The 14044-nt window shown below is 44.2% G+C and overlaps 2 protein-coding genes across 5 annotated transcripts in view; both read right to left on the bottom strand.

The window, feature by feature from the left end:
• Window positions 1-14044, bottom strand: part of CCDC25 (coiled-coil domain containing 25) — a 614024-nt gene that overhangs the window by 314544 nt on the left and 285436 nt on the right. The gene's annotated exons all lie outside the window — the stretch shown is intronic.
• The window catches only part of NUGGC (nuclear GTPase, germinal center associated), a 64698-nt gene that overhangs the window by 21678 nt on the left and 28976 nt on the right, over window positions 1-14044 (bottom strand). For all 4 annotated transcript variants that reach the window (XM_050802475.1, XM_050802474.1, XM_050802477.1 and 1 more), the window contains exons 8-12: window positions 13559-13734; window positions 11399-11417; window positions 9530-9619; window positions 3851-3956; window positions 1604-1737 (exon numbers count right to left, since the gene is read on the bottom strand). In XM_050802475.1, coding sequence (XP_050658432.1) covers window positions 1604-1737; window positions 3851-3956; window positions 9530-9619; window positions 11399-11417; window positions 13559-13734 — 525 coding nt within the window. The remainder of the gene's footprint in view (window positions 1-1603; window positions 1738-3850; window positions 3957-9529; window positions 9620-11398; window positions 11418-13558; window positions 13735-14044) is intronic.

The raw sequence follows: 14044 nt of genomic DNA, 5'->3' as shown, positions 1-14044 counted from the left end.
TCTGTCTTGTATAACTAGACCAAAACAAGCCATAAGAAATATGATTAAAAAAAGATTGAATTTTGCTCTATATGCCCCTTTTATGCAGAAGAAAGATCCCACACCACTAAAGCCTTTTTACAAGCCTTTATACACAACCAAAGGCTCCAGGTGGCACTGCTTACTCCCACGTGGAAGTCAAGTCTCGAGTGTCTGCCTCCCCTTGCCACCCCACAGGGTCACCATTGGCCCACCTTCCCCATCCTCAGGATCAGCTCCTCGACCCCTCACAGAGCCCTATTCATGTACTTCCTCTGCCTCTTCCCTGTTCCGGCATAACAAGAAGACAAACACCTTGACTGTGCACATCTGACGGGTGAAGGCAAGCGTGGAAGTAAGTGAGGACCAACCAAATAAGAACAGGCAGAGGCTGTTTATTCAGAGCTCACTACAGCAATGGAGTCGGCACCATTATTTGAGTTTAGCAGAGACTCAAAAGCAGGCAGGGGAGTGGAAAAGCTTCATGGTGGACAAAAGGAAAGGCTTCAGGGGTGCCCTGATTGGAGGTTGTTGGCCTGGGGACACTAGAGACGGGCTAGCTAAAAGCAGAGCAGCCAATGTGGTTGGTTAGCTATAGACATTTGACTTTTCCGGTTGGTAGTAAGTTGGAAGCAGGGAAAGAGATTAGGGAAGTTATTCATCAAGTCCTGGCCATCTAGTGCTGATTGTTAACAGAGTTATTCTTCAACCTCCTGGATTGTTATTAGAGATAGCAGTTTGACTTCCTGCAAGTCTGACTTACAGACAGAAGGCTTCCTGGGCTGTTTATTGTAGATAAGAGGTTGGTTTCTGGGCAGATTGCTGCAGGTTGTGGGTCAGAGATCTACTTTTACACATGGTCCAGCCACTGTCTTTGTATATTCCATCTCTCATAAGGAGACAACACAGCTGGTGACTGATGACGGTAAGAGGTTTTTCTCCAAAACCCCCCAAGTCTCTAATCTAGTAGCTTATCCCTCTTATTTTAGGGTTAAAAAGAAATCATCCATGAAGAGATAAATATGTCAATTACTATGAGAAAAGTAATTTTAACTAGTTTTTCAGAAGGCCTGCATTCTTGCCAGTGAAGATAACTATCAAAACTCTACTGAAATTCCCTCCGAGCTTCCATCCTCTCACATTATTTTCCTACGCTCCTCTGAGCTTGAGATTCTGACAGCACCAGAAACAGATGAAATATTTTTGGACTGTGTACATAAGCACGCCTCTCCAGGATAACCAAGAAGAGTCTGTATTTCACTAGAAGCAAGCCAAATCACGCCTGCCATCGCTTAAACATGCATGCTCCACCTTGTTCGAGTCTCAGGAGAGATGGAAAATAGCTACTATTTTGACATTTTTCTCTCAGCCCATCTGTCCCAGGTAAAATATTATTCCTTTATCTTTTACCCAAACGTTATGATTTTAACCTTCTAATTATCTTTTTGTCCTTTTAGACTCTCTGAACTTCGTATCTTCCTTTAATATGAAAAGAAAAAATATCATAAGTTAATTTTCTAACTTGGTAAAAGGAAATGTCCTGCCCAGGTACAGGGAGAATATGAAAACCCAATGTCTTCCATACCGGCAGGTTTTGTGTGGAGCTGAAACTATCTGTGAGGAGCAACAGGCCAAAGGCTTCAGTCACATACTTGGTCACCGTCCTCCTCTTCTTGTCCAAGAGCCTCTTCCTGACGTATTCTCTTAACTTAGGGATTTCTGGAATTCACAGACAGTACAAATAATTGTAAAAGGCCACAAGTTTGTGGTCAATAGAATTCATAAAAGTTGAAAGACCAAGATGGCGGTCTGAATGAACTAGAGTTGAGATCCCGAGTGGGCTGGATGCCTACAGAATCAACCTTTCTGAAAAGCACTTTTCCCGTGTCTAGGATCAATGACAGTGATGAATCGTAGATCAGCAATACTGCATATTCATTTTACTTAGCCGTATAAAAAAAACCACATGGAAAAGAATAGGCTGGTTGAAAACATGGGGTCTTTCCTCTGGACAGCTATCACTTACAGAGGTAAAGCAAAGTGCTCACAAGTCTAGAGTCTCGGCCCTTCAGTCCCCCTAGACTTTTCTATGTCAACTAGCTCTTAACACAGGAATAGCCCATGCTTGCTGTAGAAAGGAAGAAGAACCTCTGACATGCAGGATTCTAGATGTGACAGGATTCCTGTCCTTTTTCCCATTATTCCCATATGTAGCAATTTCTCTATATTATTCCTTCCATATACCATGCTAATTTTGTCTTTTATACCCTTAATCAAGCAGTTCCCCCATCTCTGGGAACACTTCACACCTTCTACTCCTTAACCTCCATGCACATACTTACACGTTTACTAAAATGCATGCATGTCGCAAGCCTTGTCAAGTTCAGATGACAATGCAGTCCTGACCCTGCCTGCCCACCCACTTTCCACTGAGTGTCTAATGCACACAGAGCTCTAGATTCCCCGGGCTGCTGTTGCACTCAACCGTCAGCAGCAACTAACGAAGCCTCAGTTTTACTTCAATTTCTGCACTTGGGTTAGTATTAGCTCCTCATCCATATTTCAAGTTCTGTGAAGAAAGAGCCATGCCTTATGCTTTCCCTCCCTCGCAGACAAAATATACAATAGTCCCTCACAAAATAATTCTAAAAATGCCCATAGCTGGGTGGGAGGGGACTAAGGAAATAACCCAGTTTTTTTTTTTTTTGAGATGGAGTTCTGCTCTTGTCACCCAGGCTGGAGTGCAATGGCGCGATCTCAGCTCACTGCAACCTCCGCCTCCCAGGTTCAAGCAATTCTCCTGCCTCAGCCTCCTGAGTAGCTGGGATTACAGGTGCCCGCCACCACGCCTGGCTAATTTTTTATATTTTTTAGTAGAAACAGGGTTTCACCATGTTGGCCAGGTTGGTCTTGAACTCCTGACCTTAGGTGATCCACCTGCCTCAGTCTCCCAAAGTGCTGTGACTACAGGCATGAGCCACTGCCCCTGGCTTTTTGTTGTTTTTTTGAGACAGAGTTTTGCTCTTGTTGCCCAGGCTGGAGTGTAATGGCGCAATCTCAGCTCACTGCAACCTCTGCCTCCTGGGTTCAAGCAATTCTCCTGCCTCAGCCTTCCAAGTAGATGAGATTATAGGCATGCACCACCACGCCAGGCTAATTTTCTATTTTTAGTATAGATGGGGTTTCACCATGTTGGTCAGGCTGATCTCAAACTCCTGACCTCAGGTGATCTACCCACCTTGGCCTCCCAAAGTGCTGGGATTACAGGGGTGAGCCACCACATCCGGCAACCCAATTATTTGACCTTTACCAACCCATGGTAAGATTTGGAGGCCAGAGGAATTGTGGTCTCTGACACCATAACAATGCAAAGAAAGGCCAGGCACGGTGGCTCAAGCCTGTAATCCCAGCACTTTGGGAGGCCGAGACGGGCGGATCACGGGGTCAGGAGATCGAGACCATCCTGGCTAACACGGTGAAACTCCGTCTCTACTAAAAAATACAAAGAACTAGCCAGGCGTGGTGGCGGGCGCCTGTAGTCCCAGCTACTCGGGAGGCTGAGGCAGGAGAATGGCGTAAACCCGGGATGCAGAGCTTGCAGTGAGCTGAGATCCGGCCACTGCACTCCAGCCTGGGTGACAGAGCGAGACTGTCTCAAAAAAAAAAAAAAAAAAAAATGCAAACAAGAAAATATCTTTATTTGCAATTGATATTGAAACCGTGGCAAGCTGGAAAAAATTGTGTTGCACAAAAAGTTCTAGAACAGGAAATTTTAAGTGCCACTTGATCTTGAGAATTTTAGTGCTGGAGATTAAAAAAAATCATAAATTACCCGTTTCCTCCTCGGTGAGGAGAGCCTGCTGCCAGTACTCCTGGGCGCTGACTGTATACACCAGATCTGAGGCTTCCAGAACCTTGAAGTCAGCTGGCAGTTTTCTCTGAAGTGAAAGAGTCACACAGAAAACAGAATAACTCAAACCACAGCAAAGGCAATCATGCACAGGACCCACAAGAGCCTTCAGCCAATTTCAGCTCACTCACTTTCAGTTCTCCATGGCCCCCTCTGGGAATAGACAATGTTCTCAAGGTCTGGTGTTGCCATCTGTCCAGTCCTAACAAGGTCAGAAGTTATGAGGGAACTGCTGCATAGAAACTATTGTCTTGGGAGTTAAATATCAATTCTAGAAGAAAATGTGTAGAGATAATAGTTCAAAGGTGTATTTAAATGTTCAGAGGGGTAATAATACCAGGATCCTTTCTCAAAAAAGAAGCACATGTCTGGAATGGGCAGTGGCGTGCTGCAGCCAGCTCGTACCAGTTCCTGAAAGCCAACAGCACACATCACTTTCCTACTCTGCATTCTGTGACATCACACTGGTAGTTTGAAATTGACAATAGTGGGACTGTTTCAATCCTGAATCTCAAACTGATCACCCAAATCTGTAACCACATTGTGATCCCCAAATTTCAATCAAGTAATTTCAGCTGACATGTGACCATAGCTTATCAATACTAAGAGGCACATTGTTTCCCTGTTTAATATTTCTGAAATTGAGATGCATCTTGCAACTGCTGTAGGCCAGGTAGCAGTCACAAGGTGGTTGTCACTGCCTGCATGTTATGAGCTGAAATGTATCCCCCTCCAAAATTCACATGTTGAGGTCCTAATCTCCACTAACTCCTATTTACACCACAGGAATTGGCAAATGGTACACATCAGCCCTTTGTTTTTTTATCATTTGTTTGTTTTGAGGGATTTTTTTTAAACAAAGAGCTAGTTGTTAAATATTTCCAAGTGCAACACAACACAAACCTGACTAAAGTCCTATAAAAGCAACAATTTCTTAGGTAGTGAGTGATCATACACATTTTAATGCAGACTAATGTTGAAACAAATTATGATGTTAAATGTCAAGCAATTGGCTGGGCGTGGTGGTTCACACCTGTAATCCTAGCACTTTGGGAGGCCGAGGTGGGCGGATCACAAGGTCAGGAGTTCGAGACCAGCCTGGCCAATAGGTGAAACCCCACCTCTACTAAAAAATACAAAAATTAGCCAGGTGTGGTGGTGTGCACCTGTAGTCGCAGCTACTCGAAAGGCTGAGGCAAGATAATTGTTTGAACCCGAGAGGTGGAGGTTGCAGTGAGCTGAGATCGTGTCACTGCACTCCAGCCTGGGTGACAGAGAGAGACTCCATCTCGGGGAAAAAAAAAAAAAAGTCAAGCAATTAAGAATTATTTGAGAAAGTCTTTTTTTATGCTTAGAAAAACATTGTTATGGAGAAGTCATGCTAGAATCATACATAAATAGCATTCCATATTCTTTCATTCTTCTCACTTAAAAAAAAAGAGAAAAACATTCACCTATAGAATGTATATGTGTGGGTGTGGGTATTTGAGGGAGGTAGAAACCAGTGGAGAGTTGTCAATCTCTTTCTGATGTAAAGATATAAAAGAGCTGAGTGAGTAGACGCCCTGCAGTCCACTGAGACGGGTGAGAAGCCGTGTCCCTGGCAACCTGGAAGCACATGTAGTTAAGGCTGGAACACAGATATCTGTGTAGACTGCCAGAGGCCCACCCCCACCAACCCTCTTATGGAGTCAGCTGAAGTTGCATAAAGAATCTATCTGCTGAGAATTTGCTTTGATAGAGTTTTCACTCTAGGAAAAAGTTTAGGGAAAGCTGAAACTATTTTCTACTGGGAGATGAAATTAATGTAGAATTAAGTTTAAGTAGGGTTTTAAAACAGTTCCAAGAAAGGCATGTGCTTAGCTGTGCCCAGATGTTTGCATTATTTAAAATCTGGACGTAAACCTTGTATAACTTTTCTAAAAATTATTGAAGATTAGTTAACATTTATGCTTTTTATTGTAGCAAAAAGAAATGTTTTTATAGTGTCAATGAAGTGACTCTAGTATAAAGTGTTCATATTATTGTAAAAGATAAGTAGAAACAGCTATAGTTGGAGGTAGGATCCAAGATGTTAGTAGATATTTATTAAATTACACCACAGAAACATTAGACACTGCTCTAATTTAAACACATGGCTTATCATAATAAAACGTAACACAATATATTAAAGTTTGTAGAAAGATATTGTATGTGAAAGAGGAGAAAATGGGGAAACTCAAACCAAAAGGGAGGCCAGGCACGGTGCCTCACACCTGTAATCCCAGCACTTTGGGAGGCCGAGGCAGGCAGATTGCATAAGCTCAGGAATTCAGGACCAGCCTGGCCAACATGGTGAAACCCCATCTCTACTAAAAATACAAAAAATTAGCCGGGCATGGAGGCACACACTTGTAGTCCCAACTACTCAGGAGGCTGAGGTAGGAGAATCACTTTAGCCTGGGAGCTGGAGGCTGCAGTGAGCCAAGATTGTGCCATTGAACTGTAGCCGGGACAACAGAGGAAGATGCTGGAAAGGAAGGAAGGAAGGAAAGAAGGAAGGAAGGAAGGAAGGAAAGAAGGAAGGAAGGAAGGAAGGAAGGAAGGAAGGAAGGAAGGAAGGGAGGGAGGAAGGGAGGGAGGGAGGGAGGAAGGGCGGGCGGGCACAGTGGCTCATACCACAGTAATCCCAGCACTTTGGCAGGCCAAGGTGGGCAAATCACCTAAGGTCAGGAGTTCCAGACCAACCTGACCAACCTGGAGAAACCCTGTCTCTACTACTAAAAGTACAAAATTAGCCAGGTGTGGTGGCACATGCCTATAATCCTAGCTACTCGGGAGGCTGAGGCAAGAGAATTGCTTGAACCCGGGAGTTGGAAGTTGTGGTGAGCCAAGATCGCACCATCGCACTCCAGCTTGGGCAACGGGAACAAAACAAAAAAACAAAACAAACAAAAAACTGGGTCAAGGCAAAATTTAAGGGGAGGTCAAGTGACCCGTAACATACCAGGTAATAAGAAAAGATGTGGAGCTGAAAAGTTGCATTACTATAGGATGGGGCCCAAATCACACATCTTGGAAGGATCTATGTGCCTGTGTCTCAGTCTTGAATCTCAAACTAATAACCCAAATCCATAACTACATTGTGATCCCCAATCTTCAACCACATAATTTCAGCTGACATGTGACCACAGCTTATCAATACTAAGAGGCACATTGTTTCCCGTTTAATATTTTTGAAATTGAGATGCATGTTGCAACTGCCGTAGGGCAGGTGGCAGTCACAAGGTGGTTGTCACTGCCTGGGTGTTATGGGTTGAAATATATTCCCCTCCAAAATTCACATGTTGAGGTCCTAGTCTCCATTACCTAAAAATGTGACCTTATATGGAAATTGGGTCATTGAGGATAAAATGTATTAAGATGAAGTCATACTGGAGTAGGGTGGACCCCTAATCCAATGACTGGTGTATTTAAAAAAAGAGGAAATTTGGATAAAGAGACACACACATAAGAAGAATGGCACATGAAGACTGGAGTTGTGCTGCCACAAGCCAGGAATTACCAGAAGCAGAGAGAGAACTGGACCAGATCCTTCCCACAGCTTCAGAGGGAGCATGGTGCTGCTAACACCTTGATTTTGGACTTCCAGCCTCCAGAACTGGGAGAGAATAATTTTCTGTTGTTCCAAGCCACCTAGCTGTGGTGCTTAGGAGGCTCATACACTGCACATGGCAAACTTGGTCACAGCTGTTCACATTGCCCTTCCTTCTAATGAGTTGTGTGCATTACTTAACTGCCATTTAATATGCCTTTTAAAAGATTATGTTATGATTCAGCATTGAAAGGTCAGCATTTTCCGGGCCTTTACATCAAAAGGCCTGGAAATGGAAACGTGGGGCATATATTTGATGTTAGTAGAAAAAATGCTCGTGGTTGGTGGAGTAGACAGTAATTCCAGATTTTCTTGCAAAGCAACACTTAAGTGCTTCATGGGACCTAGGAAAGGGAGACATCCACATGTAGATGAAGGTGGGTTGTGTTTTGATACTGAGGTATGTGCAAAGTGACTGCCTATCTCAAATGCATCCAAAAAAAAAAGAAAAAAAGTGACGGAAACTCAAGGAACGCCTTATAAAGAACTTCCATCTCATGTTTCCTGTGATTAAAACTAAATTTGCTCCAAGGCCAGGCACTGTGGCTCACACCTGTAATCCCAGTGCTTTGGGAGGCCCAAGCAGAACTGTTTGAGCCCAAGAATTAGAGACCAGCCTGGGCAACATACCCTGTCTCTACAAAAAATTTAAAAATTAGCTGGATGTGGTGGTGCATACTGGTATACCGGTAGTCCTAACCCCTTGGGAGGCTGGTGGGGGTCGGGGGGAGTGGAGGGCAGGCAGAAAGATAGCTTGAGCCCAGGAATTCAAGGTTGCAGTGAGCTATGATTGTGCCACTATACTCCAGCCTGGGTGACAGAGTGAGACCCGTCTGGGGAAAAAAAAAAAAGTTCCAAACGATGGCATGTAGCACAAGTCAAGGTTTCACAATATTTCAAACTGAAATAAAGTGGTTGGAGAATGAAGGTATCACCTTGCCATCAGAGGTGTGTGTTGGAGGCCTCAGAAGAACTTGCACCATAGCAGTGACAGCTATAGTCACCCTGCAAGCTGATGTACTGCCGCCCAGGCCCTAACTTATACAAACCAATTCGGCATGTTTACTGGCATAGTTGTAAATTGTGTATTGAAGTATTCCATGTTTGCGTTTCCAGGGATAACATGATCAGGCACTCATACAATGCATATTTCTTTAATACCAACAAGAACAATTCAGGAGACCACAACCAGCTTTACTAAGTTTTGCCTCATTAAAACTGGCATTCAAGAATTGCCTGGTACAATATTCTGGCTTAAGCATGAGACCTAATGATACTGCGCTAGAAACAAAAGCTTTGAAATTTTCAGTTCCATGTTGTACAGCAAATGTTTTCTGTATCAACATCATTGAAGACAAAATACAGAAAGAAATTGAATATAGAGCTGGACATTGGCCAGATGTTTTTACTACTGAATCCAATACCGAAGATTTTGTTTCAGCCAAACATATCATCTGTCACATTGTACTTACTCTGATATATCCCTTATGTTATTTTGTTTATATTTTATCTTAAACTTGGTTTTAGTTTTATAGTTGTATAAGACTGTTATAGGCCAGACGTGGTGGCTCATGCCTGTAATTCCAGCACTTTGGGAGGCCGAGGCAGGCAGATCACCTGAGGTCAGGAGTTCGAGACCAGCCTGGCCAACATGGTGAAACCCCATCTCTACAAAAACTACAAAAATTGACCAGACATGGTGGTGCATGCCTATAGTCCCAGCTACTTGAGAGGCTGAGGTGGGAGGATCTCTTGCACCTGGGAGGCAGAGGTTGCAGCGAGCCGAGATCACCTCCAGCCTGGCCAACAGAGTGAGACCCTGTCTCAAAAACAAAACAAACCAAACGAACAAACTGTCTATTCCAAAGCTTTTGCCCTTGCAACTACATAATACCAGGTATACATTTGTGTCTCAAAATCTAGTCGCTGGGATACAGAAAAACACATAGGGAAACCTGTTAACTCACCTTCAGTTTTTCCTTGAGAATTCTAGTCCTTTGTAGTTTTATCATTTCATTTCTTTCTAAAACAGCCTCTCGCTGACTCTGAATAGCTTGCTAGGTTGTGAAAGGAAATAGAAGCATGCAGAGAGCAGTGTTATCAACAGTAATGAGGTGGCAAGATGCACATTTTTTTGGCAGATCTTCATTTGGTCCAGACAGTCAAATATGCATGCACTGTATTAGAATTAAACACAGTTGCCGGGCATGTTGGCTCATGCCTATAATCCCAGCACTTCGGGAGGCCAAGGTAGGTGGATCACAAGGTCAGGAGATCGAGACTATCCTGGCTAATCCAGTGAAACTCCATCTCTACTAAGAATACAAAAAATTAGCCAGGTATGGTGGCACATGCCTATAGTCCCAGCTACTCAGGAGGCTGAGGCAGGAGAATCGCTTGAACCCAGGAGGCAGAGGTTGCAGTGAGTCGAGATTGTGTCACTGCACTACAGCCTGGGCGACAGAGTGAGAGACTCCGTTTCAAAAGGAAAAAAACCACAGTTGACCCTTGGACAACATGGGTTTGAACTGTGTGGGTCCATTTATACGTGGATTCTTTTTCAATAATTGAAAAACATTTTGAAGATTTGCGACAATCTGAAAAAACTCACAGACAAACCCTGTAGCCTAGAAATAACAAAAAGAAAAAGGTATGTCATGAATGTATAAAATAGATGTAGATCCCAGTTTATATTTGATCATGTACTACCATGAAATGAACGATTCTATTATGAAAAGTTAAAATTTATCGAAACTTCTATAAACACCTATAGACTGTACATGGCACCATTTGCAGTCAAGAGAAATGTAAACAAGCATTAAGATGCAGTATTAAATCATAACTGTGTAAAATTAACTGTAGTACACACTATACTACTGTAATAACTTCAGAGCCACCTCCTGTTGCTGTTGTGGTAGCTCAAGTGTTGCAACTATCTACTTAAAACGCCAAACGCCACGTGATGTTAATCATCTCCACGAAAGCAGTTCATCACTCCAGTAAATTGCATATGGCAATAAAAAGTGATCTCTTGCAGTTCTCATGTATTTTGCAGCCTGTTTAGTGCAATACCCTAAATATTGAATAACACCATGGGACCCATCTGAAGTCCAATGATCCTGGAGCAGCTCCCAAGTAGCAGAGAAAAGTCATGACATTGCAAGAAAAAGTTGAACCGCTTCATATGTGCCGTAGATTGAGGTCTGCAGCTGCTGTTGCCTGTCATTTCAGATGTACAATTCATCTTGTAAACAGATGAAGTAAACTTACTCTACTGATAAATACAGTGCCGTATTGTAAATGTATTTTCTCTTCCTTATGATTTTCTTTCTTTTTTTTCTTTTTGAGACAGAGTCTCACTGTTGCCCAGGCTGGAGTGAAATGGCACCATCTCGGCTCACTGCAACCTCCGCCTCCCAGGTTCAAGTGATTATCCTGCCTCAGCCTACTGAGCAGCTGGGATTACAGGTGCGCACCACCACGCCCAGCTTATTTTTGTGTTTTTAGTAGAGACGGGGTTTCACCATGTTGGTCTTGAACTCCTGACCTCGTGATCTGCCCACCTCGGCCTTCCAAAGCGCTGGGATTACAGGCATAAGCCACCACTCCCAGCCATGATTTTTTTAATGACGTTTTCTTTTCTCTAGTTTACTTTATTGTAAGAATACAGAACATAATACATATACAAAATACGTATTAACTGACTGTTTATGCTAACGGTAAGACTTCCAATCAACTGTGGTTATTAGTAGTTAAGTTTTTGGGGAAGCAAAAATTATGTGTGGATTTTCGACTGAGCAGGGGTAATAAAAAATTAAAAACTAGTTCATACTTACATTTCCCGCCTTTCTTTCTCTGAAATGAAATTAGGAAAATGTAACAATTACTTAACTTTTACGATGTGTCACTGCAGTCTTTGACTTTCCCTAAAAGCAGCACATACTGCTCTGTGTCGTGCCTTTTCATAAGCTCTTTCTTTGACCCGATGCTCTCTCCTCTGACCCACCTCCAGCGTCCACTTGAAAAAAGTGCCTTCATTTCTCAATGGCCAGCTGGAACATTTTCTGTGACCTCATTCCCTGTCCCAGTCAAAAATGCAGCCCTCTCACCCTGGGTTCCCATAGCACCTGGCTTGTTCCTTCATGTATAACCTTCAACCCTCTTTTAGATGGTGAGCTCAAAGACTGGGCAATGTGCCTCTGAATCCACAGCCCCTACCCATGTTCGATAAATGCTTATTATTAATAAATTAGATTTTATTATTATTATTATTATTTTGAGATGGAATCTCGCTCTGTCACCCAGGCTGGAGTGCAGTGGTACGATCTCAGCTCACTGCAACCTCCGCATCCCGGGTCCAAGCGATTCCCCTGCCTCAGCCTCCTGAGTAGCTGGGACTACAGGCACATACCACCACGCCCGGCTAATTTAGTTTGTATTTTTTAGTAGAGATGGGGTTTCACCATGTTGGCCAGGATGGTCTTGATCTCCTGACCTTGTGATCTGCCCACCTCAGCCTCCCAAAGTGCTAGGATTACAGGTGTGAGCCACCACACCCAGCCTAATTGTGTTAATTTTAATGTTGGCATTGGAAAGGGAGGGCTAGAGATATTCTCTGGTGGGGTGAGATGAGGAGAAATGCAGGAGAAAAAAATGAAGCTGCAATTCCAACCCAGACCATGACAGCAAGTGAATTCCTGAGGACGGCAGTCAGACCTAAGCTTCAGTGAGTGTGGAGGAAATGGTGGAGGGGTGGTAAAGGAGCTCCTGTTGGAGGTGAGACGCATCCGTGACATTACATCCCGTGAGCACACACCCCATGGATACAGGAAACCCCAGTTTATGCCCGCTGATCCCCTCTAAGGACTAATCACACCCCCTCTCACTCTCAAAATTGTCCCAATATAGAAGGTTAGTTATAGTCTTCCTAGCTATAGCGACAGCAGAGCTCTCCATGGAAATCAACATCTATTAAGCCCACAAATGCTTACCTTTTATTTGTTAGAATACAGCTCTTAGAAAACGCATCTACCTTCGCCTAAAGTTCTAAAACTTTGAGGACTTGTTCCAAGTGAGTTAAAAAGCTCAGGAGTCTCTGGGTGGGGATGCTGGGCTTAATACCTAGGTGATGGGTTGATCTGTGCAGCAAACCTCCACGGCACACATTTACCTAGGTAACAAACCTGCGGATCCTGCACATGTACCCTGGCACTTAAAATAAAAATAAAAATAATTTTTAATGATTTTTAAAAAGCTCAGGAGTACAAAAACCTGAAACATCAAAGCTGTACCCTGGGTTGGGTGCAGTAGCTCACTCCTGTAATCCCAGCACTTTCGGAGGCCAAGGCACGCAGATCCCCTGAGGTCTGGAGTTCAAGACCACCCCGGCCAACATGGTGAAACCCCATCTCTACTAAAAATACAAAACTTAGCCAGGTATACTGGCCGGCATCTGTAATCCCAGCTATTCGGGAGGCTGAGGCAGGAGAATCGCTTGAACCCGGGAAATGGAGGTTGCAGTGAGCTGAGATCGTGCCACTGTACTCTAGCCTGGGCGGCACAGCAAGACTCCGTCTCAAAAAAAGAAAAAAGAAAAAAAAAAAAGCTGTACCCTGCCAGGTAGGATTATGGGGCTGTACCTCTTAGTCACAGGGGTGTCTACACTTTCTACATCTGTGGAGCAGGTGGGATCATCAAATCGCACAGTGCAGGAGGTACCATCTGCATCTGGTACATGTGAGTAGCACCCCCAGAGCTGTGTAGGGGACACCAGCTTGGCACTAAGCAGCTACCCTGGAAAGTTCAGATTCCCAAGACAACCCAACCAAGGGTCCTGATGTCCCAGGAAGTCACCCAGTCTTTTGTTTCCTCCCCAACAGTCACTTCCTGAAGCCCCGTAACCACGTTACACAGTCAAGCTCCATGCTACTGTAGTCGGGACCCACAGAGGAAAGCCCCTGACTGAAGCCCACATCCCTGTGAACCCAGAACAATACCGTAGGTATTCTGGCAAGTGGAGTTTGTCCGCCTTGGTGACCACAAGGGCCACGTCCCTACAGAAGCCCCGCTGGCAGGCTTTGATGCTCTCATTCAGAAGGTCTTCGTGGGCTCGTCCCCCAGAAACTCGCTCTATGTCGCTGATCACCCAGATCACTGAGCACTTGTCAATAGTCTGCAAAACATGACCACAGCATGTGTCAGCACAGGAATGGAGTCACAGTTCCTGAGGACCGATTCCCTAATGTATCCCTTAAGCCTCTCCCTCACCGCTCCCCACCACACTCTGTGCACTAGCTGGACTGAGCTACGTGCCATTTCTCATATGTGCCTTGTTCTGTTAATTACCTGGCCACAGTCTCTGCCTAGCCCCCACCTGTCCCTCAAGACTGTGAAGGACCCCTCAAGCATGGGCTGGTCTCTGCATCCTATAACACCTGGACTTACCTCCCGCATCGCCTCTGAGACACAGTGACTGCACCAGG

The sequence above is a fragment of the Macaca thibetana genome, chromosome 8 (genome assembly GCF_024542745.1).
Source record: "Macaca thibetana thibetana isolate TM-01 chromosome 8, ASM2454274v1, whole genome shotgun sequence".
NCBI classification, from domain to species: Eukaryota; Metazoa; Chordata; class Mammalia; order Primates; family Cercopithecidae; genus Macaca; species Macaca thibetana.
This window is presented reverse-complemented; position numbering and strand designations above follow the sequence as displayed.